The sequence below is a fragment of the Drosophila melanogaster genome, chromosome 3R, assembly GCF_000001215.4.
Source record: "Drosophila melanogaster chromosome 3R".
In the NCBI taxonomy this organism is placed as follows: Eukaryota; Metazoa; Arthropoda; class Insecta; order Diptera; family Drosophilidae; genus Drosophila; species Drosophila melanogaster.
Window position 1 is genome coordinate 19,302,575 of NT_033777.3, and position 24,094 is coordinate 19,326,668.

At 42.3% G+C, this 24,094-nt stretch overlaps 1 protein-coding gene across 3 annotated transcripts; it reads right to left on the reverse strand.

Moving 5' to 3' along the window:
* Positions 1-156: 156 nt before the first annotated feature.
* Positions 157-23,643, reverse strand: Delta. 3 transcript variants are annotated; one of them, NM_057916.4, is made up of 6 exons: positions 22,908-23,643; positions 17,244-17,555; positions 13,432-13,498; positions 9,242-9,490; positions 6,133-6,187; positions 157-4,015 (listed from the first exon to the last, which is right to left on the reverse strand). In NM_057916.4, the coding sequence occupies exons 1-6, from the start codon at positions 22,962-22,964 to the stop codon at positions 2,254-2,256; spliced, it is 2,502 nt and encodes an 833-aa protein (NP_477264.1). In that variant the 5' UTR covers positions 22,965-23,643; the 3' UTR covers positions 157-2,253. The 3 variants fall into 3 exon arrangements, with proteins under 3 accessions (NP_477264.1, NP_001247193.1, NP_732412.1); NM_001260264.2 differs by having other exon boundaries at positions 854-4,015; NM_169853.3 differs by having other exon boundaries at positions 1,889-4,015.
* Positions 23,644-24,094: the final 451 nt, after the last annotated feature.

Genomic DNA, 24,094 nt, shown 5'->3' on the forward strand with positions numbered 1-24,094 from the left:
GCAATACCCATACCACGTTCTATTCAAGTAAGAAAACATTTGTGTTTAGAATTCATTCATAAAAATTTTTTATTTTTTTTTTCATATTTTTTCCTTTGCATTTTTTTTTGCTCGTTTTTTTTTGTGGCTTTTTGCTTGCTTGGTTTTTTTTTGTTTAATTCATTTTTTCTTTAATTGCTAAAAAATTTCATAAAATTGTTTAGACTAAATCGTAAGTACAACACTAAATTACAATTGTATGCAAGTAACTACTATTTTTATGGGTTTTTTCATTTTTGTTTCTTCTGGTATAAATATTTGCTTTCTAAGGTCGTATCAACTTTTTACAATTTTCTCTTGAGTGTGTTTGTCTAATTTTTTTGTTTCCTTGTTCGGCTTTTTATATGCAATAAAAATATAAATTACTAAAAACGACTATTTAAAAATTAGATATTTATAAAAAATATATGTGTGTGTGGCTATAGGCTGTAAAAGCTTATATCGGAGAACTTTATGTACAAAATTGGATGAGAGAGCTGTGGAGCAAACATATAAAAATATATACTGCGTAGGATTTATCAGATAATTAGCTGCACAGTTTGTTTCTAGCACTTTTACAACTAGTTTTCATTTCTTTACACTAACGAGGAACCATTTGCAATTTTAGTGTAGTTTTATTGATTTAATTTTGACATTTTGGAATTTCGCAAACAGTTTTTGCGTCTTCGTGCTGCACAAGGTCTGGTTGTCTTCGGTTTTGAGATCAAAATTAAATTGTATAAACCTTTTATGCTTTACTAACAAAAGATTATAATAATAAGACTATTTGGAGACTTTGAAAAACACGAATTTTCATTTGTTCTTTAGTAGTGTGTATATTGTTTGTATATTTCATTCACTTTTTGCTTATAATTTTTTGTTCTTTTTTTTCCAATTCAGTTTTTGAGTTTTCATGACAGTTGATTGTATCTGTATCTTACAATTTATAAATTCAATACATTTCGTTTACAGTTAGGCGCTAACTACAAATATTATTGACTTCATCGCTGATAAATGCTCCAAATCGGAATAGGCCAAAAAAAATATAATAGGGTTTGTAGATGGACAAATTTAAAAAATAAAATTTAAAATAATAAGTTTAAAAATCGAAAAAAATAATTGGGTGTAGGGTAAATTAGAAGTACTTAAAATAGAATCACTAAATGTTTTGCTTGTCTTCGCATGTTTGTTTGTTTGTTTGTTTGTTTGTGTAGGGTATTTAAATTAACATTAAGCTAGAGTCGAGTTAAGTTTAGTGTCTTCGTTTACTACATTTACATATACATAGTTAGAAACTAAATAGTCGAGATAGTGTCAATTTATGTAGTTTTTTTGTGTGGCTTTTCATCTTTTTCTCTTATCCATTTCGTATATCGATGTGACCTATGAGTACTATATACAAATCGCCCGATTCAGCCAACTGCCTTGCCTTAGAAAAGCACCGACATCTCGGGCGGCGTCAATGAGGAGGTTTCTTTCAATCGTTTTGTCATTAGTTTACACATACGCGTTGGCTACGGCTAGCATTAATATTTACAATTTATATCGAACTAAATGAAAAATAGATTAAATTGAAGCAGATTTTTCAGTAACATGCAAAACGTCAAAACGTATGGAGAGTCGTCTCTTCGACTCTGTCGTCCAGTGGTTCTTGGTCTTGGTCTAAATTCTAGTAAGCAATTGGTCAAGTCATTTTTCCTTTGAGCGATATGAGGTTGTCATAAACAAAAGGTTTTCAATTTTGATTGGTTGACTTTATATGGTATACAACTTTAGGCTTAGGTCAGTCCATTGGAATAATCAAGGGTGCAAGGTCAGTTTCCCATTTGCGGTTTCGATCGAGTGTTTCATTTGCTTTTTTTTTTTTTTTAAGAATTTTCAGTATTTTTTAAAATGTATATTTCAAGTGTATAGTTTTCAATTGAATAATTCCTAAGATTGCATTTTGTAAAATCTATAAAAATGTTCCTGCTGGATACAATGATGTCTCAATCGATCGAAACGGCTGGGTCACAGCTTTGCTAATTACTATACAAATTTTTTAGGGAGTTTACGAGTTATGCCTGTTACAGATTTTTCATTTTTCGTGACGACTAAACTGCTTCAATCAACAACAACATTTTGGCGTCTCTCTCACATTTTGAACCCAACCCAGTCTTTTCTTTGTGTGTGTGCTGTCAGCTCCTCCATGCGGATTTCTCCGGATTTCCCAGGAGCCCTTCCGGATTTTTGGAGTTACATATGCGGAGTGCCGCAGACCACGGATCGCTGCTGTTGCGCCGTCCCCGCTCCGCTGCCCGCTACCGAAGCTGCAGCCATTAGTTGGGATGAACAGGCTCCGGCCACTCCCGCCGCCGCCAACGAGGGCCAACGCTGGCTACAGTAGGAACCCTCGCCTAAAACAGAGATCCTCTTGCCCTCCGCCGCTCCCGGTCCTCCGCCAGACGCTCCCTTGGCTGAGCTGCCTGCCGGCGAACCGCGGTGCATGAGCGTGGGATCGGTGTTGAGTTGCTTTTGCGACTTGGCTCTTTGTAGCGGAGCCACACAAAAGTCTGAGTTGGCATTGTTGTTATCCGCCACCGAGGCCACATATCCGCCGTACATGAGACACTCGTCCGCCGCTGCTGCCGCCGCCGCCGCTGCTGCTGCTGAGGCACAAATGTTGTTGACCGACTTGTCCCAGGTGTTTTTGATGATATTCGGGTTGCCGCCATCGAAGGTGAGACCGCTGTTGCTGCCAGTTTTGCCGCCCAGAGAGGCTGAAGCCAAAGCTACACCCACCCCACTGCCATTGTGATGCATTGTGGCCACCGCATTCTGTTCGTTCTGCTTCCTGGCCTCCGCGTCGTCCTTTTCCTGAGCACGCTTACGCTTGCGCTTCATGCAGAAGACCACGCACGCCGCAATAACCGCCACCAAAGGCATCGCAACGGAGAAAACAGCAATTAGGACTACCTGGGCATTGGTCAAACCATCGGCTCTCGCTTGTGTGGTTGCTCCATATTGGTGGGCATCGAAGGTCACCGAATCGTAGGACTCCTCATCGCACTGCTTGCCCCTGAAACCATTGGCACACACGCATTCGAACGAATTGACACGGTTCATGCAGGTGCCGCCGTTATGACAGGGTCCACTGCTGCACTCATCGATGTCCACGGAGCAATCCTTGCCAGTAAATCCCGCACGACAGGTGCACTGGTAATCGTTGTTGAGATTCAAGCAGGTTCCTCCATTGGCACACGGTCTGATGAGGCACAAGTCAACTTTGCTACTACAGTGGGTGCCATGGAAACCGGGAACGCATTGGCAGCGATATTGGTTGACCATATCTATGCAGGTGCCTCCGTTCTCGCACTGGTGGCCAAGACAATCGTCAATGTTGGTCTCGCATCTCGTTCCCGAAAATCCCGCTGGGCAAATACACTTTCCGCTCGGCTGACAGCTTCCACCGTTAATGCAGGGATTCGGACTGCAGTTGTCCAGCTGGAGATCGCAGTTGGGTCCGCTGTAGCCAATGGGACATTCGCACTGGTAGCCCTGACCCTTGCTTCCCAAACCAGGACGAACGTTGCGGCAGATTCCCTGATGACAGGGTTTGTCCGAACACGTGAGCACTTTCTCCTCGCACATCTTTCCGCTCCAGCCGTTGGCGCAATGACACTTGTAGCCGGTTTTTGTGTGCGGCTCATCGATGCAGGTACCACCATTCTGGCAGGGATTGACATCGGCATCGCAGGAGTAGATCTCATTTTCGCAATCATCACCACTGTATCCTGGAGCGCATTTGCATGTGTACAATCCCTCGCCGGTGTTGAAGCAGGTTCCGCCATTCTTGCAGGGTCTGTGGTTGGTGCAGTAGTTCAGATCCTGGTTGCAGTACAAGCCTCCCCAACCCTCGTTGCAGATGCAAGTCCAGGGTTTGTTGCAGGTGCCATGGATGCAGTTCGGTTCCAGAACGCACTCGTTGCACAAGGCTCCCTTCCAGCCCAGTTGGCAACTGTAAATAAATGAAGGTAACAGCGGGTGGTTAGTGTGACCGTAGGTGAATTTGAAATTATATTAAGGACTGAAGTGTGCCCATGCCTTTATGTGAATCATATCTAAAAATAAAAATTGGGTATCGCTAATTTCATTCCATTCTCTAAAAACTGCACAAATGCACTTAAAGATCTTTGACTCTGTTTATTGAAGCGCCGCGGGCGCTGGCTTACTTTTGACTTTTGAAATGCGAGCGAATAGGACGGAAGACCGGTGCTCCATCACCTGTTCCACGCATCCCTGCATCCCGCTCCCTGCCCCACCGTACACTTGTTTGCATGCCACGCTTGATTGCAGTCGAAAAACGCAGAAGATGGGCAAGAAAAGAGCAAAAAGATGAAGAGAGACAGGGAAAGGAAGAAGGCTTGTCAACTTGAAAAAGTCTCGTTCGCAATTGAAGTAAAACGAATGTCTCTGTAAGAAGTCATATCCGCACACTTGAAAATGAAGAAGAGAAAGGGGGCAGAGCAGAGAGCTTCGAGGGAGTCACAAAATTTTTGCATTTCTCACGATCATAAATTGATTTCAAGCCAAAAGAAAAAAGTGTTTCCTCTGCAACAACAAATAACGCAGGCAGGCAGGCACGCACGAGCACGCATTGCCAGATGCAACTGTTGGCTAAAACTGTATGGCTAAAAAGCCTTCACCCACAAAGATTTCAATAGTTAATAATTCAAACCAAGACAGCTAACCTGTTGAAACCGGCGGGCGGAGTGGCAGTGGGTGGAAGTGCCGGAGTTCGAGTTCGGTTCGGATCGGAGAGACAAGTAACAGACAGAAAGACAAGCAGACAGACTGACTGACTGGGAGACAAGTAGTAATTGATATGCGTCAGCCAGTGTGTACACAAAGAAATGTCGAAAAAAAAAAACAAGCAAGCGTCGCGTTGCCAACTAGCAAATGTGTGCTGTATGCGCTTAGAATTATTAAAATATTCCCACCATCAAACAACCTGGCTAAGTGGCACGCATACCCGGGCGTATCTGCGGTTTCCAGCTAACAATTCGATTCACAAAACAGTTCCACCAATCACTTTACTTTACTACTACTCCAAGCCACACAATGATGTGTTGATTTTGGTGCTCCTTTTTATTTGGCACAATTATCGGCGGACCACAAAATGTTTGATTTCCGCCTGGCAGTGAGAGGTTTATTGGCCAACATAATGCCAAAGTAATGAGCAACATCCTCTACGATCGACGTTTGAAAATCAATTTGGCAGATCGCTCTTGGAGTGCCAGCATCGGCACAAACCTATTTTCATAATACAAAACAAAATATATAGCAAACGAGTTATGTAAAAAACGTAATGTCTGGCTGGCTGGCAGTATTGAACTTTGTGTTCTCGTGCAGCTGTTTCTTTTTTTGTTGAAATTGTATGCTGCTAATATCTGCAAATATTTGCGAGCGTCGTCAAAAGTGTTCGCTTACACCTTGATGGGCAGAAATGTGGGAAAAACTTCGGTACTTGTAATTCAATTTGGCCTGCTGGATTTTACTTCGCTTCAAAATTGTAATGCAAAACCCCAGCCAAATCAAATGACATCGCGCCAAACAGAAAGAATTTCTGCGGTCGCCGAACGAACAAACGAGCAAATAAAAAAACGTGCATTAAAATCCAAACAAAAACGAAGAACAAAAAACAAAGAAAATAATAAAAAATAAAATAAAAGAGCAGCAAAGTGTTTTCTGCCCTTTTCGCAAAGCTCACGGTAGCAGTCAAACATTCAGCATTACATTGAAAAGGTGTGCCCCATCATGATAGTTGTTGCGATTTTCCTCGTTGTTTTTCACTGGGTGGTGGGCAAGTAAAAAACCAAGCAGAGAACAAACACAAGCAAATAAAACGTGCAAACACAAGGAGGACAGAAATCATCATTAAATTGAAGGCAAACTAACCCGTTAGTTGCAGTTGGCAACAGTTGGCTTAATTAACATAATTCTAGAAGTTTGAAAGACGATTTGGTAAATATTTTCATAAGCTATCTACAAGCAGCAAACTAAACTTAACGAGCTATTTCCTGATATGTTCACAAAAGGCCTAATCAAATAAATACGATCAAATAAAATACTTACACGCATTGATTGGGCTTGTCGCAATGTCCATGTTCACAGCCTTTGGCGCATTTGGCTGCAAATAAAAAAGGTGAAATTTAAATATAAATTAATTGAAATGTAAACTATAGGGGTGCTGGTGGTGGTGGTTGCAGTGGTGGGGGCAAAACACTTTCCCAAAAATTTAAATGCCTTTGAAATGGACTCCCCACCTGTTCGAGAAAAAAAAAACAACAACACAATCCCAATTCCAAGCCCAAACCCAGGGGACACCCACTCGACAACGAACTGCTCAACCCACTCACAGACATCGAGATCCATCAAATTGAGGCAATTCCGAAGCAGAAGTGCCGAAAAAACTTTCTTTTTCACGCGTCTGGCAATGAAAAACATAAAAGATGTCTCTGGGAAATAAAACAAAAGCCGCTCGCTAAACAATAGGAAAACGTTTAAAAAGTTTTAGCACAGACTAAGCTAAACAAAAAAACTAAAAAAAAAAAATGAAGAAGAAAACCCATAAAAAATGAATCATGGCCAGTGGCTCTCAAACTCTCGGCAATCGGCAGTGTGTGAGTGCTTTAAGCCAAGCAGGAATAACTTGTTTCTAAGGCCAAAAAGGAAACACACAAAATGAAATAATCCCATGGCCAGGAGAAGAAGAAGCAGCAGCAGCAGCAGCCTGAGCAGCTGAGGCGGAGGCCGTGGCCCAAAACAGAAAACAGATTCCCAAGCTCAAAAGGTTCGACGAAAACTTCGATTGGAAGCTGGGCTGGAGTTGGAGCTGCAGTTGGAGATGGAGCTGGAGCTGGAGCTGGGATCTCTCCGAAGAATGTGGCAAACATGTTTCGGCCGGCAAGAGAAGCAACGGCGGCAGCAGCATCAGCAGCAGCGGCAGCAGGAAGTTGGGGAGTTGCCACAAGGGCCTAGAGAAGGGGTAAAAGTCGTGAACAAAACTAAAAAAGGCAATGCCAAAAGGAGCCCAGAACGTGGAAGGAGCCGCCGATGATGATGATGATGCTCCTCTTTAAACCGAGTGAGTTTCATTCAGAAGCAAGCGGCGGCGGCATCGGGAAAATTGCTAGAAAATCACAAAAACGTGTTCTCTCAACGTAGAAGAGGCTTCATGCTCCTGCCCCCTTTTAATATATACATATATATATAGCTATGGATAAAAAGCGTAATATTGGCAATTGCCAATGATTTTTATTACCATCGCCCGCAGAAGACGAAGTCGGGCTAGAAATAGATTTTCCTGAAAGTGAAAAAGAAGTTCACACGCCCCAGGGCACAGATAATTCGCGCTAATCGAATGATATATATATCCGAATCTTGCACTTACTTTCACTTCTGGCCAAAGGGTTCTCGAAACTCTTCTTGAAAAACATCTAGCATATGTTTCTTTTTAGCACCCACTGACCGACCAGCCAGCTGCCTGTCATTCATTAACTTTAGCCGAAATAGCTCATTTCCTTGAAATTAACTTCATTCATATACGCACTTGGCCCAAAGAAAGACAGAGGGGGATGAAGGAGCCAGAAGAAATAACCTTTTGGGCCAATTTACTCGGTTTCGCATGTTTTGTTTTTGCAGCCTGCACGTTTTGCCTTTTTATTTGCTGCTTTATTTGCTGCTCCTGCTGCTGGAAAATAATTTTCGCACATGTGTGCGAGTGTGTGCCTTAATTTAAGCTCATTTCTGCGCATTTAAGTTGAAAATAAAATATAGCAAGCAGGAGCAGCTGCCTCTTCCGCTGGCAACTTGCTAAACCGGCAGCAGGACACAAAAATTATCTGGCCCGAAAAAAGGCAGCAAATAAAAAAAAAAAAACAAAACGAAAACTGAAGGAACGGAAAGGAACGGAAAGAAACGGGGCAAGAAGGGGGAAGAATCGAGGCGAAGAAGCGTCTTCAGGAGACTACGACATTTAAGGTGTAATCAGACGTTGCCACAACAGCCCTAAAGGAAGTTTGTTCTTGGGTCGACCCTTCTTCTCGGGTCCTCAGAAATGCTCGGCATGCAGACGACGACGACGACGGCGGTGAAGCAAACCAACCCGAGCTCAAACTCAAACCTTGATCGTCATCTGTATCTGTATCTGTGCGAGTGGACCCCTTACGCAGACACAGATACAGATACAGCACCGATACAGACACAGATACAGATACAGATACACCGGCACCACACCTTTTTGGTCCAAAAACCTGGGCCCTTGCACTTGGCGTGGGAAGATTTTTGTATGCCCTGCTCCTCATCATCATCACCACCATCATCATCAGGGGCATGGTGTGGCATGGTGTGGCATGGTGTGTCTGCTCTGATTCACAGTTTAAAATGTTGGTAAAGCAAAGGTAGCTAACAACGATCGACTACCAAACAAACTACAAAGAGCTGCCCGAATTCCTGCTCTCGGCAGTTCGTTAGACGTTTTGTTCTTCCAATGACAAATGACTTTTCTCCAATATCTTGCATTTTGCTTTTCGTTTCCCGAACTTCATTGATTTTTAATTTATTTGTTTGACTTTGATTTCTTCCTCCCCACTTGATGGCCATTTTCAGTATTCAAATTTTTAGTTTCATTTTTGTCAATTCATCGCCGGTACGCACTCGAAAATAATTATACTTTAATTCGTTGGGCCAGCAAGCAGCATTCGATTTTCTTTATTTTTGGGCATTGTGTACAATCATCTCATTTGATTTGACAAGCAAGTGATTTTCAATAATAATGAGAGCTGGCAGGCAAAAAAAAAAAAAAAACACAAAAACTTAGGTTTTGAGCCACTTGAATTGGGAGATCGGCAGAAGCAACAACAAACAGAGCGGGCCAAGTGTTTTTGGCGTAAAGAATGCTTATGGGAGTACCGATGGCGATGGAGGCTATTGATCCGTGTGGTTAGCTAAGGCTGAGCTTATGCTTTGTAAATGTTTCAACCAATCACGAAATAATCATAGGGGAGAAAGGCTTACAAAGAACTCTAGTTAGTCGGAAAATTCTATATCTATTGAAACGTAAACCAGCTATTCTAGATATATTCCCAGTTTACAAAAAGTACCCTTTGCTATTTAACCTTCTTCTTTAAGACAACCCCTCCCACGCAGAGTATTGCGTATTTAAAAACCATTTTCTACTTACGTATGTGACAGTAATCGCCCTGCCATCCGGTCAAACAGATAATTTCGCCCGTCTCCGAGCAAGTCGAGTGTCCAAATGAATCGTCGCGGGGCCGGCAGAACTTGGCACAGCCGGATCCGTAGTAGTTGAGATCGCAGGTGACACGGAAATCGTACTCCAGCGACGTGTACTGCGATTCCGACTTGTTCGTCTTCCATTCGGAGGACACTTCCAGTACCTGCTGCACCAAGAGTCGCTGGATGAGGAGCTCTGCAAGTGAAAAAGACGGCGATTAGATCGAGACCATGATAAGTGTGTGAGAACAAGCCGACGAGCCCGGCGATAGACTAATGAAGATTAATTGGGTTAAAGATGATCCGATGAGATGGCGCTTGGGGCAGAGACAGAAAGATTGAAAAATCTCTGTTTGGAATGCAGTAAATGGGAAATGGAAAAACCAAAAATCGAAATCAAACGTGGCAAGGCAAGGCAAGGCGAAGCGAAGCGAAGCAACTTGAAACACCCGAAATGCAATTGCTTGTCACAGAGTCAAGTGCTCAAGCCGAGGTATGCAGTTTGGCCAGGGCACGGAGTGCAGTACTTGGTATTTGGCGATGAGAGAGGCACACACAAACTGGCAGCCAGACACGGGGCATGGCTAAGATACAAAAAGTAAGTAAGAAAAAATAAAAGAAGGCAGCAGGCATCAGACCGACCGCCAGCCAAGCTCGTCGAGGCATTTTTCAGCTGTTCGCCGACCGGTCTCGACTTTGGATTTGGGATGGCTGTCGCTGTGGCTGGTAAGGCAACTGGCAACTCGTTTGTGTGCGTCGCCTATCTACAGGCACATTTACACAGATGCAGATACTCTGGCAGCGATGCAGATACAGATACATGTGCAGCCACATTATGCCATGGTCTATAAAGTAAATTGCAGGTGCATGACTATTCGAATTGCATGCAGACAAGCTGAAGTTAAAGCTGAATCCTAAGCCAAGCCATAGCCAAGTTTTTAGTTGGAAAATCCAGCGCTAATCCGTCTGGAATTTATTGTTCGAAACTAAAAAGTCTAAGAACAAAGCAAAACCGAGAAGGCCCCCATTTTAATAGCGCCTGGAAAATTAGAGCAGAGAAAGTGAAGCTAATAGCGATAATGGAAAGGAAACTGTCTCACTTTTCAATTAAGTATTTTGACTATTGAGCAACCGACCAAAAATTGTGGCCCAAATATGTATATGTGTAGCCATATTGTCAAAGCTATATATTTTGCACAGACTCACATATGGAGCGAAACCATTGACAAGCGACCCAACTGGTTGACCAATAAAAATATGAAATAAAAAATTCGGCAACTCCAAAAACTCACTAATTAATTACCAAAAATATGCACAACTCAAATGCGGCAACAAGAATTCTTGGCCCGTTGCTCGAGCCACTAGCTGTTGGCTTAGCGGTTGGCAATTGCATTTTTTTTTTTTTTTGGCCAAAAACTCGTGTGTGCTTGTGTGTACTTCACCTGCCGACGAACGGGGCCGACAACATGGAAAAGCATTCAATGCAAAAATCGCACCAGCCAACAGCATTCCCAAAAACAAAATCCAAAAAAAAAAAAATAAATAAATAAATAAAAAACAAGGAAAAAAATTCGAATTGTACTTTGTGGTTTTATTTACATTTGCAACACCGACACACACGTTAGCTTCGGCAGTGCGATAAAGCGCATGGATTTGTGGCATGACAGGTTATTAGACAAGCCGGCAAGAGACGCACAATTTCTGGCCAGTTTGGCCAGTTTGCAAAAAACGTGCAATAATATATAGCAAGCGAATTTTGTGAAAAGTTGAATTTTCATAATTATCTGTGGAAAAGCCAAACTAGCTGACGATCGCGGAAAAGTGGAAATTTCTCATGGAAGATAATTAGGCACAAAAAGTAAAACTTAGAGAAATATCTGAAATGGAAAACTATTTGGCACAAACGTTGCTTATTTCTAAGCCACTTTTGCAACCGCTTTGTCAACCCATTTGCTGCGCTCAACAAATGAGTGAAATTTGTGTGCAACAAATTTGCAACAAGAAATCCAAACTTGACTCTGACTCCCTCCTCCCCAATACTTTTTTTTTTTGTATTTGCAGCATCCGCCTCCCCAAGTATCGCTGACTTGGACTTGAGGAATTTTTTCGAAAATACCATTTTATCAAGACACACGACGACAACAAAAACGAATACAACAACGACAAGTTTTGTGGCAGACAGTCAGACACACAGACAGACGGACCAGCCAGAAAAGATCGAAGGAAGCCAAGTCGAAAAGAGAAGTTGGGCTCTTGTTGCCGGGCTGCCGCTTCTTGATCCAATGAGTTAAAATTAAAAGATAACCATTTTAACAACATCGAACCAGGAGAGCAGAGAGCAGCGGCCACAACAACGTGCAACTAACAACTTTGGCATTGGCAGAGATTAATTGGTAGGTAGGGATAGGTGAGGAAGCCGAAGAGGCTGCCACAGTGCGGCGAAAATCTCGAAAACCATGAGTTGAAAGATTTCTGAACGCATCAAGCCAAGAGGCCAGAGAATCACCTTGCAAAGCCACTTACACAGTACGAAAAGTGCCATCATATTGATGCTAACCGATTAAAAACAAAGTGGATTCACAAAGGATTTACTTCTAATTACTAATTCTAATTACGTTTGTCATTAAGTTATTAGGCCAGAAATAAATAAATATTCTTAGTACGGTCAGTATCAAGTTTGCAGTTTTCTCCCAGTGCCTCAGCCTTCGAACTTCAGTTTCAGATTCCTTTGCCCAGCAGGTCCGGTTCCTTTGGCTCTTGGCCATTTAAGTTGGCCTCCGGCTCTGGGCGAAAACCTGGCGAAAAGGTCGCCATGTGCGTTGCACCACCCCTCCTCCGCCCGCTGCTATATGTAATTTATGTTAAATGAATATAACAAAAAAAGAGCTAAACTCGTTGGCAAAATGCTGCGGCGTAAACTCGCTATGCAAGTCCAAGTATGCGGGAGATCGTCATTCAGCGCAAGAAAAAAAAAAGGAGGAAAATGAAACTAAGTTGCATACTTTTAAATAATGAAATTAATCCTTGACAGGCGGCGAGACTAGGAAATCTCGGTGTGCAGAAATTGAAATTGCAATTGCCGGCGGAGTTGGGGAGTTCGAAATGTGCTCATGGGGATGGACTCGGCGATACTTGTGTACCGATAAAGATCTATTAGCCTGGGACCGCCTCGGAAATTAGCCTGTAGTTGAGGCGGCACAGCGGGATGCCGAGTGAAAATCGGTTAAGGAGCTCCCAGCAAAACAATTAAAATTCCTTGAAGGAATAGGCCAAGCTATATATAGAAAAATCGAAAAGGAAAAAAAAGGGCCTGGCGAGACGAAAAACAAAGAGAACAACATGCTAGAAATTCCTATGAAAACTCCATAAATCTCGAAAGCAAAAGAAAGTGCAGGTAGCTAAGCCCCAAGCAGGTAGCTTCTCCTTCTCCGCACTTCAATCAAATTGTGTGGGAAAATCAGCCACAAAAAAGTGTTTTTAAAAATCGGAGCTAAGGAATTCTGCTTTTTGGGCTGTTGAAAGAAAAATCGTTCGGCTTTGTCAAGGATTTGTGAGCTGACTAGAGCTGGATCCTTGTGTGGTCCTTATCGCTGGAAGACAATCAGTTACTACACAGAGATTCATGTAGCATTGTTTCCAAGATGGATTACACACGATCTCGGTTCTCTCGATCGTTACAATCGGAATCGCATTGGACTAGTACAGCGTTTAGTTCGTGAGCCCGAGCTTAATTGCACATTTCAGGCAAATGAGGGATGGCCAAACCTCAACTTCGAGCACACTTCCGTTCCAAAACAGGCAGACAACAAAAGGCGACAAAGTCTGGCCCTCGATTATCCCCCATGTGTGTGTGTGTGTGTGTGTGTGTGTGTGTTTAGCTGGATGGATGGTTGGTTGGTTGGATATTTAAAACCACTCAATACCCCGGAAATCTTACACTGAGCGAAGAGCAGCAAAAGCTAGAGCCTGCCAAGGTATCAAGTTGCGGGTCTGTGCGATCGCTTGCCGCTTTTTTTGACAGCTTTCGATCACAGGAAGCAGGATGATGAGCTCATAACTTTTGCCCATGTTTCAAGGAAGTAATTTCACAGCCTAAAAGATTTTTGTTATTGAATATGTATTATAGGTTAAACTTACTGTTGGTGCGCGCATTGCCGCTGTTGTTCGTATCATGCCAGGCCTCGACGATCAGCGAGAAGGTACCCTGTAAATCGGAAAGAAGAAAAGGAAATGGTTAAAGAAAGTTCAAATCTAAACGGGAAATGACAGGCACTAATGCCATCCACACTTATCAAATCGTATCGACTATAACTAATTCCGAGCTAATGGAAAGCTCCCTAGAGCTCCATCGCCCCCACAGTGAGCACTCATTATAAGGAGATTATGACAGGCGGCTAGGCAAGTTGGTCGCCCACACGATACCCCAAACGCCCGAATGCCTCCCCGGACCGCCGAATCTAATGCAATGCGAATGCATTTCAAATGCAAATCGGCAAAATGCAACTTCGAATGCAACCGGCAGGCAGCGCCCTCAATTCACACTTGATTTCAAATGCAGCGCTGCTGGAAAAACCGGCAGAGATGACACAAAATCCAAATCCGAATCCAAAGCAAGGCGAAAACCAGCCGATTGAAACTTTTGCAGAGGTGTCTCTACTGCTACTACTGCTGGCTGCAGCGCTTGGTTTTCCATGGGTGTGTGTTTTTTCTTGGCTTGCGTAGAGCTACGAGTTTGGAGCTCCGCGTTTCGATTCGCTTGTAAATGACTAATTTTTCGACCAACTTTCGATTTTGCGTGGGCCTAGGGCAACCGGAGATGTAGAATTCATTTGGTTGATAAGCCACAGTTGCCGATTGATTGCATAACGATTACATTGCCATTTGGTTTTTGTGTGCTTGTCGTAATCAGACATTGAAATTGCGCTCTGCGCGAATCTCTTCTTTTTGTCGCTGCGAATAAACGTAAAATTTATATGGGCACGACAGGAAGCAAATCAGACATAGATGATCGGCTTTAACCAGCGGCATACAATGGGAAATGAGCAGGAAAGGTAATAACAAACGAATGGCTAAAATGAAATGAAGCGCTGCGATGGTTTATTGGTTTTATTGTGCAGAGAAATAAAGTTTTCAACAGTGGCTACGTGCTGGCCCCGCTCGTCTGAATGAAGTTTCCCATTATTATGTGAATTTTTACAAGTCCAATTTATGGAGCTTTAGTTGAGGATCTCAAGTTGGATGCTATTCTTTAGTTCTGGCGAATATTTGGTGTATGAATCTATAGGAAAGTCCCTCTATTTCACTTCCCTTAGTGGGCATATATAGCGTATAAATTGCGAGTACCTATAGACACTCGCTGCACTGGCGTATGCCACATCCAAAAATAAATGAGGCAACATGCATCAGCGGCCGCTTAGTGAATATCGCGTGCGTCGGTGCTGTATATCAACGTCAATATCCAGCATATAGCATACAGAATGTAGCATAGGGATATCTGGATAGGGTGAAGTGCACGGCGGCAGGAGTAGGAGTGGTAGCCAGACACGTAGCAACAGCCACAGGGGGACTGACTGACTCTCAGAAGACACAGCCCGAAGACCCAATACTCAAGACCGAAGACGCAAGACGCAAGGCACAAGACAAGACAGTACAGCCCGTCAGACGGGGGACAAAAGTAGCAAAGTTCAATACGAACAAGAGGAGCATGAATGCTGCCTGCCATCGCTTGACTATTTTTAGTCGCTGGGCGGGCGAAGGGCGGAAAGGGGGAGTGGCAGCCCCCTATCCCTACATGCAACATCGGTTGCTATATCTTCTGGCGTGTCGTCAGGCATGCGTGGCTCGTCTTTCGTTGTTTTAATTAAGTGCAACATTAAATTAGTTGGTGCAGCAGCGGCAGCAGACAGAGTCATACTATAATTAAATTTATAGTTTGACCTAGAAATGTTTTGAAGTTGAAAGTGCGCGGAAACGGACCGAAATAAAGTCTAGAACGCTCTAGGAGCACCGATTGAAACAGCAAACTAATTTTAGAGGGCAAAACAAAGGATTGAAGTTCTTGCCCCAGTAAAGATAAAATAGATCACAAGAAGCAATTTACCAAAATAAAGTCTAGCATTTTCTTGAAAAGTCTAAAAATAAAAAACACTCCAAAAAACATTGACGATAGAATGCGACGTGAATTTCCCTTTTCACTATATTTAACTTATACCGAAGATCAACAATTTGGCGCGTGCGTTTTAACTTAATTATGCTAGCCCATAGTTCGCTAATTGTTTATTTATGCCTGCCCGCAGCTTAATCGCTAAAAATGTATTCAGCTTACACATTTCACGTGCCAAAACATCTTTCGCTACCTGGCCCGGTGGTAATAGCCCCCTCCCCACCCTTTCCCTAGCTTCCTCCCCCTTTTTCGGACCATGACTTTGCACACTTAAGATACATGTGTGTAATGATAATAATAGTGACGCTGCACATGCGCAGACCGCTCAACAATTAGGAAGTAAAGTGTCTACGCAAAGAGAAATAGCTAAGTGTACACTAGGAAAAGAGGGAGAGGGATCGAGATAGAGGAATACTATGTTATATGGGGAGAGAAGTAAAAACACCCCTTAGAAACTGCGGGCGCACTGACACAAAAATACGTTACAAACTCCAGTTATTGCTACTGGCATAAATACTTTGAAGCTTGAGTAACTTCTTCGTTTCTAGGGTGGACCCATCATCATGTAGAGCCTCCTGTCGTAATAATAATTAAGAAATGCACGGCATGCCGAGCTGAGCTGAGCTGGGCCACAACCACGATACATATTTTTCTTGGCCAGTCGAGCTGAACAGAATAAAGACTCAGCGTCAGTGGCGGTATTTCAAAATTTCAGCAATTTATTGAGCACACGTGCGCTTTAAGGAGGGGCTATAAAATAACAGGGGTAAAAGTCCTAAAAAGTAAATCACCAAAAGGTGACTTCACTGGATCAGTGAACAACCCTAACTCAAACCACCACCATCATCCGAGATACAAAAGCTATAGCAAGTTTAAGTTGGAAATTAATTCTATTTCGAAATGTATGTTTCAATATTTCTGCCTGTTTTATAAAGAACTTTTTTAGACAGTTTGTTAGAAAGAAGAATGGATTTCGGAGTTAGTTCTATGGAAGCTGTGACTTCGGGAAATTCAACTTAATATAATTTTTTTCCAAAAAGACAAACCGGAAAAGTGTAGGGCAAAAAGTAACGGAAACTTCGGCAACCCAAGGGTGGGTTGTTGCCTTGCGTTGCAGCGATCTGGAAATTGTCGCTCGCCAGTTCGTACAGTATAGTATACTATCGTATCGCACTGGATCGCACCAATGGCGGTGGTGCTGAATATGGTGGTGACGGTGATAGAGCGGTGGTGTGCCGTGGTGCGGTTCGCGCACGCGTTTTCAGCGCATTTTTAATAGTCGACAGATGTTTGGTGCGGCGTGTGCGCCACAGCCAACAACCCTCGACAAGGACGCCCGGCGGAAATAAATGAATGCGGCATCAGGGGAGTTGTTCTCCCGCGGGAGCAGACGCAGGCGATCGGGGGCTATAAAAAGCCCAAACAAATTAGCAAAGATGCCGCACGAATAAGTTTTCTGGCGAAAAACTACGCTCAACGTATAAAGAAGACAACATGGAAATATTTATTGACTGACTGAATGAGTGACTGGCGTCGACGCAGGGCAAATCTAAATATAAAAGCCATCTGCACAGGCCATTTATATACGGAAACAGTGACAGCGAAAAGTGTGTGGCTAAGGCCTTAGTTTTATAGCTGCTGTAATCACAGTAAATGTGTAGCCTGTTTTATGATTTTTAAAGTTGAATTGATTTCTTTTGATTATCTACATATGTTATTTTTTTTTTTTATAGCTCAGATTTTTCCCACATGAATCTATATTTATATTATCCAGTGCTTTACTTACCGGCCATGAGAACGAGAAGGGGAACTGGATGGGATTCGTGAAGCCCTTGTTCTGGAAGCGCTGGGCGTCGGTCAGATTGACCGAGTTCTCGCCGAGAATGGGCGTGATCACGTCCCCGTAGGTGCACTGGGAGGTGGTGTCGATGGTGGCCTGGTAGTGCTTTAGGCAGACGCGAAACCGCGTCTTGCAGCTGCCCAGGCACTTGCCCGTCGCTCCGTCCGACTCCCCGCTGCAGCAGCGACCCTCGTTGTCCCGCCCGTGATCGTTGCTGAAGTACTTCAGGCGCAACTCAAAGCTGCCGGAACTGTGAACCTGCAACGGATGCAACACAAGAAGGGGGTATTTTATTAGTCAAATCAAATTAAAAAGCAATTCATTAAGGCACACACGAAACCAAAAATAAAAACGAGAGGCACAAATCGGAGAACAAAGAATGCAGCTCCCAACAAGACGATAAATCTTTCAGCATGGTATTTGAACAAAAACTGAAATTGCAGAGGAATTTTTAGCGGCAACAGCAGCAGAGGCAAACATTCAGCATTCAGAGACCCATGCAAAGGACAAAACGAATACAGGCTTATGAAATATTAAGCGAGAACCGAACTGAAACCGAATCCGAATCCGCGACCAAACCGATCTGGAACCGAAAAAGCCCGGCCGCCACATGACAAATGCTCAGCAAGCGGTCGTTTTCTTCAGTTTGGGTCCGCTTCGGTCCGATTCGGTTTGCAATAAATTCCACTTGGCTTGGCTTTCCGCTCGACTTTCGTTTTGAAGCGCCGACAGAATTTGCATATTTGGATTTGCAAATTTGTTTGATAGCCGTCGTCTCATAAATTTCTCAATTAATTCGATGCCGCTGAGCGAGGTGTGAGGGAAATTAGCTATATGGGTCAAGCATGTGTTTTTAATTGATTTTCTAAAATTGGCCATGTAGGGAAACTTACTTGGATATGCATATTGAAAGCTTGAAATTGCCATATGCAGTGTTTCACTGAGTAGAAATACAATATTTCATAACAAAGTTATTAAAAGGTTGAAAAATAACTTCTTTAAAACCTCTTCAACTAGGAAATTCGAAGGGAAATTGACATTACACCTCATTTTGGACTTGGCACTTAAAACTTAATTATGACTTCATCATCTGGGCCCATAAATGGGCGAGACAAGCGACCAATGACCAAAAATAGGCGCACTGCGGAGTTATTGCTCCGTTTTCTATAACTGTTCGTTCGGCAATTAACATTTCAGCCACAACAAGTGAAGCTTGTTAAAACGACAATTTAATTGTTAACAAGACATGAGCACAGCAGTGAGTCGCCGCCGTCTTCCCTCCTTCTCACTTATTTATTGTCGAGTGCTCCACATGTGGCTTGGGAAGTTTTGTGGGTTTTCCTCTTCGCCTTTGTAGGAACACGGGTGTTTAATTGCTCAATTAAGCAGAAGTGCGGTCCAAAGATGCTGTGTCGAATCACAGGTGTAATCGTATGCCCAGCCGGAAAAGTAGAGCCAAAGCTGGCGCTAACATTGTTCAAAGGCTTTTCCAATTGTAATTGTAAGGGAATTTGGAGCGAAAGAGAGGGCGCATTCAACGAATGTAAGCGGCCAAACGAAAGACTTAGGCAACGAACGCGGCGCAAACACATTGTACGGAAAGAAATATTGATCTGATATAACCATACTTTTATTTGTATTACTACTTTAAGTGTAAAATCAAAGTTCTAATATTTTAGCTTCTTATTAAACAGATTAATTAATATTTGTATTTAAGTACAACAAGTGAACAGTTCACCTATCAAAATGTTATACAAAGGCATGCTAATACTTAATCTACTCTTTTTCCTGTGTATGTATTAATAAGCAGCCAACAAAAACAAAACGGACGCAAAAGAGCAGCAAAACAAAAAGAAACACACACAACAAAAAACTTAAATAAAAGAAGCAGCAGCAACAGGCAGCGACGCCGACGTCGACGTCAACGTCGGAGAAAAACGATGAAAAAATGTACAAGTAAAACCGAATTGTTTCCCACGGCATACGATTTTGCCGGTCAACATTGATGGTTAAAACGAGGAAAAGAGACAGCGCGAGAGGGTGAGAAGGGGAGCGCTTGGGCGAAGAGCGAGAGAGCAGAAGTAAAAAGGTGTAAGCGAATAAACGCCAGGTGAAGAAGAGCAGTGCATGCAGCCATATTGAAAGATCGCCAAAAGAGAGAGAGAGAGAGAGGCCCCAAGCTATAACAGTTTAGCGCAGAGCGAGAGAGAGCTAAAGCGGTAGTTGTTGTTGTCAGCTGAGCGCAAAAAGAGCAAAGCGTGACTTAAAAGTGAATTGGAGTCGCGTGTTTGCTGGTGTGTGTGTGCAAGCTTACAAGCTGCAGCTGCCAGCTGCTCCAAAGAGAGAGAGAGAGCACGAGAGCGAGGCTCTCCCAGAGCAAAAACTTGTTTTCAACGGCGCTTTGAAGAGGAGCATAAATATGCGCAAAAAAGCACAGAATAAGAAGCAGGCAAAATGAATTAATAGACAATCAAGCCAAACGATGCGTCTGAATTAATAAAAGAAATACAATAAAAAAGGGAAAGAGAAAGAGGGAGAAAAACCATTGAGTGGAAGGAAGGTTAGAAAGGTGGGAGGCGGCGGGCAGGGGGGCGTGTCCAGTGGAAAGCCAAACTAAACTAGACTATAAACAACAAAATGGGACAAACGAAAAGCGCACACACAAACAAAGGCGCAGAAGTTGACACAACATATACAACACAAAAAAAGCAAGACAAAACAACAAGCAAATCAATTTGCATAACACCAAACAAACATTCACACACACTCTAAAGATGGTGGGAAGCACAAGCAAAACAAAACAAAAAGTGCAATCGTTAAAACCACAATAGTTTTGTCCACCATTTGACACCAATTTTGGTTATAGTTTCTCACACTGTTTTAAAGTCCCTCCAAGTATGCGGTTAGTATTAGCAAGCTCTTAAAGGGACAAGTAGTAGATAATATGATGAATTAGCATTTAAAAAACATAACTTTCGTTCTAATAACGTAAAATATATAATATATTTCTCTTTGATCTAACTTTTCCGACTGTTTTTATCGTAATTCCAAAATGTTGAATGCTCAGTTACACCTTGCACAATCCGCCTCATAACTTTGGCATATGTACACTGGTAATGGTTCTCCTTCCGCTTTTTGTTTGCCTTTGCCTTCAACTATGAACTCCACAGCGGCTGAATAACCGAAAGGTAAAACTTGTGGGGGGGATCTACGAGGGGGTTTCGCCAGGTGGAACTTGAAAGCTGGAGCTGCCAACCTCTCAAATGGAAGACAGACACTTGTTAAAGTGTTAGAAAATAGTGCGTTGCATTGTTTACCTTTTGCTTGAGCCATTCTTTGTCTCCGTTTCTCGTTTTCTTTCTCTTTACTGGCCACTACTCCTATTTTTACTGCGATCACTGAGGCTTGAAGCGACTAGTTAGTTAGTTCTTCGTTTCTTTTCATTTTTTGCCATTTCCACGTCAACTTGCCTTGACTGACAGACAGTTGTTGTAGAAAAAAAAGCAGGGAAGAAGTTAAAACAACACAAGGGGACATAAAAATGTATGAAAGCACGCATTTTTATTATAATTTTCCCCGACTTTTCCTCGACTTTCCTACAGGTGTTTGCTTTGGTGCCCCTACCCTGCATGTTGTTTATTAATCATTTAAATTCATCATCATAATCAACCGTTAACAACGGGCTTGGGAAACAGTTACAAGCGCAAGTGAATCATCCATCGCATTGTGTGGGAGTAGTCGTCGTCTTCCTCTTTGGCTTCTAAATTGCAATTAATTATGTTATGCGAAGAAAGAGCAGAGCCGAGAAGACTACGAGTGCTCCCCCACGAGTCCCAGTCTTCATTCATTCATTCATTCATTCACTCACTCGCTCACTCACTCACTTCTTCGACGCTCAATGTTAATATGAAAATTGCATAAATGCGAAAACAAGGCGACTACGGTTATTTGATAGTTAAATTGAAATTTAAACGCAGCATGGGACAAGAAAGGGCCAAGAAATTGTGAGAATAATACCTTATAGAATGGGCAGAAAATTGAATTAAATTGCATTGCTAATGGCAAGCTAATTGCCCGAGATATTATTTTAAATGACAAATTAAACTATTCCACCTTTCCCTGTAAGTAAGTAAGGAAATGAGTCAGAATTATTGGGCAGATGTTTCTGCCTACATACGGGGAGCATTTTCAGCAGTCCCAAGACCCCAGGAGGTTGGCGTCGAGACACTTTTTTGGGACGTTGTTAAAATTAGCGACTAAATAGCAGACTGCAAAAAGAAGCTGGTCGAAGAGTGAAGTTTAAGCACGCAACGTGCCAAAGTTGGGAGAAAATCAAGAAGTGCGGAGAGCGGTAGAGGATTGGAGCACATGCAGGGTGCACGGTGAGTAAATGGGTACTATTATCAATAAAGAGCTCCCTATCAGCTTAATATTGTGGATCTAAGTTGTAATTTCTTCGTAGCTAAATAGTTCTGAACTATGAAATGTATACTATGTACACATACTATGTATGGTCAAGATTTATTATAATTTAATATTTTCTTATCTTTGAAACTAACCCACACATTAACAACAAAATATTTAGTGTTATTTTCTAGAGATCGCACTGTTTGGAAACCCTGCACAACTCTTTTTTTTATCCGTGTAACCAGGGGATGCTGGCGTTAAAGATCAATGAAAGCATGACAGAAGAGAAACAACGCAAGGAGGGGAGAGCAAGTGAGGCTGAGCATGTGTCGCGTTGACCTACGCAGAGCGAAAAGTAAACCGAAAAAAATCGCATGTAAAAAGCGCATGCAAAGCGGAGGGACAGAGGAGGAGATGACGGCGAAAACGGCAGATGTTGCCCAGCATCATCAACTTTTTAGCATGGGCTTGTAGCACAGCATTACTATATAGCCTCATATTGAAATCGAGCAGTTTTATCATTTTTTGCTGCTGCTCTGGATGCATACGCCGTTGGTGGTAAATTTTGACGTTGAGGCAGACTTGGATCATCTCTGTTTTTACACGGAGAACAATTAGTACACATAGTAGGATTTCTAAGAAGTTGAACTGATCTGCATGTCAAAAATTATCTTGAAGGTATTTCTTCTAACGTATGCCTCATATTTTTCCGCTGTGTACTAGAATTAAACCATTTTTTGGGGATGGACCTGTTTGGGCATTGGCCTCGCATGTTTCCAAACTAGTTTTGCTCTATGAAATATGTATGCATGTTCCGAAAAGGGTGATACGATCCGATCCACAATTTCCACCCCTAAAAGCCAACCCGCTTAAAATATCAACTCAGCTGTTTCTACCCAAAAGTTCTCGGGTTACCAGCTTGAAAAATAAGTTTGGAAGCAAACGCGATGTTGGAGTGGTTTCAAAATAGATATTTTGAGATGATCATACGGAACCCCAAAAGTTTTAAAATATTTAGTAACCTGGCAACCCTTCAATCGTTTCTTCCCTTTTGGCCCCACACACACACATGCGCGCACAACACACCAGCTGCAAAATTCAGCGGTGAGTGCACGCGTGCGCGTAGAAATAAAGAAAATAAATTGCCAAAAAATACAACTTGTTGGATGGAAAATGAGCGCTTTTCCTGGGACTGAAACTCACCTGCACGATGACTGTGAAGCAAATGAATGCTGTTAATAAACATTTAATCCAATGCATGTTTATTGATGTTTTTGTTGCTGATTTTTTGGATTGAGTGTCGCTTTTAGTGTAATAATCCACGGGCTGTGTGTGTGTGTGTGTGTGTGCGGCAACTACTCAAATTGTTTATTGTGTTTATGTTTTGAATTTTTTTTTTGGTTACTTGTCGCACATGGTTTTGCAATTCGCTTTTAGCATTTTCGTTGTTTTCTTGTTGTCGTTGTTGCAAGCTACACGTGCACGCGCCACATTTTTTGTTGCAATTTCCTCGACTGTGTTTATTTTTAAGTGTCGCGAAATAAAAGCTCTTTTCGCGAACTGCGGAGTCTTCTCCTTTTCACGCAGAAAAGCGCAAAAGGGAAAAGCGAGAGAGGGAACTAACGGTGCCGCGATTCTTAATCATTCGCGATTTTTTAATCTTTCGGAGGAAACACTTCTTGTTATTCTGTTAGAAGATCTTTTATTTTGATTTCTGGTTCTGGCACTTTTCTTTTGGTACATTCAAATATCGAATGAGAACTGCCCAGAGTCGCGGTAATCTGCAATTCTTAAGTGAACTATTGCATTGGCAGTTCGCGTCACACACCGAATATTTGGTCGCGTTTCGAGTCGGGGACTTGTGTTTTTCAAAATGCCTTGGCTGCGGAGCTGCCTTTTTCGAGTTATTCGCGCGGCCGAGTTGAAAAACGTAATGCCGTTCATGTCCACGACCAAAACACTATTCACCTTCACCGCCGCGAATCGTACTAAAAAATACCACGAAACGTACTCGCTCTCTCATTTCTCTCTTTCGCTCTCAAAACGAGTTCCGTGGCAAAATTAGTGCATTTCAGCAGATGCAATGCAACAAACCGTTTTGAATAAATAGTCAACTTACACATTTTAAAAACTATTTAAAATTTCAATATACATTACCAAGTTTATTTTGATATAAGAATTTATTATATTGTTTAACTTCAACCGGACGGGTGTTTATTTGTACAAATTTCCAAGATTGTCTCTAAATAATCTTCAAAATTCGGATTTTTTATTTCTAGATATTCTACTTTTATTTTTATATCTAAAATAAAACAAATCAATTCAATTCGTTTACGTTAGCAACATTTGATTCCCCGTTTTGCTAGCAGTTTCAGATACCAGTTGGATAC

Bases quoted from the DNA above. Each gene is read 5' to 3' on its own strand.
- Delta (NM_057916.4), bottom strand. From the start codon at position 22,964: ATGCATTGGATTAAATGTTTATTAACAGCATTCATTTGCTTCACAGTC. The intron at 17,556-22,907 runs GTGAGTTTCAGT...CATCCGTTGCAG, and splicing joins GCTTCACAGTCATCGTGCAG to GTTCACAGTTCCGGCAGCTT. The intron at 4,016-6,132 runs GTAAGTATTTTA...ATTTATTTACAG, and splicing joins GACAAGCCCAATCAATGCGT to TTGCCAACTGGGCTGGAAGG.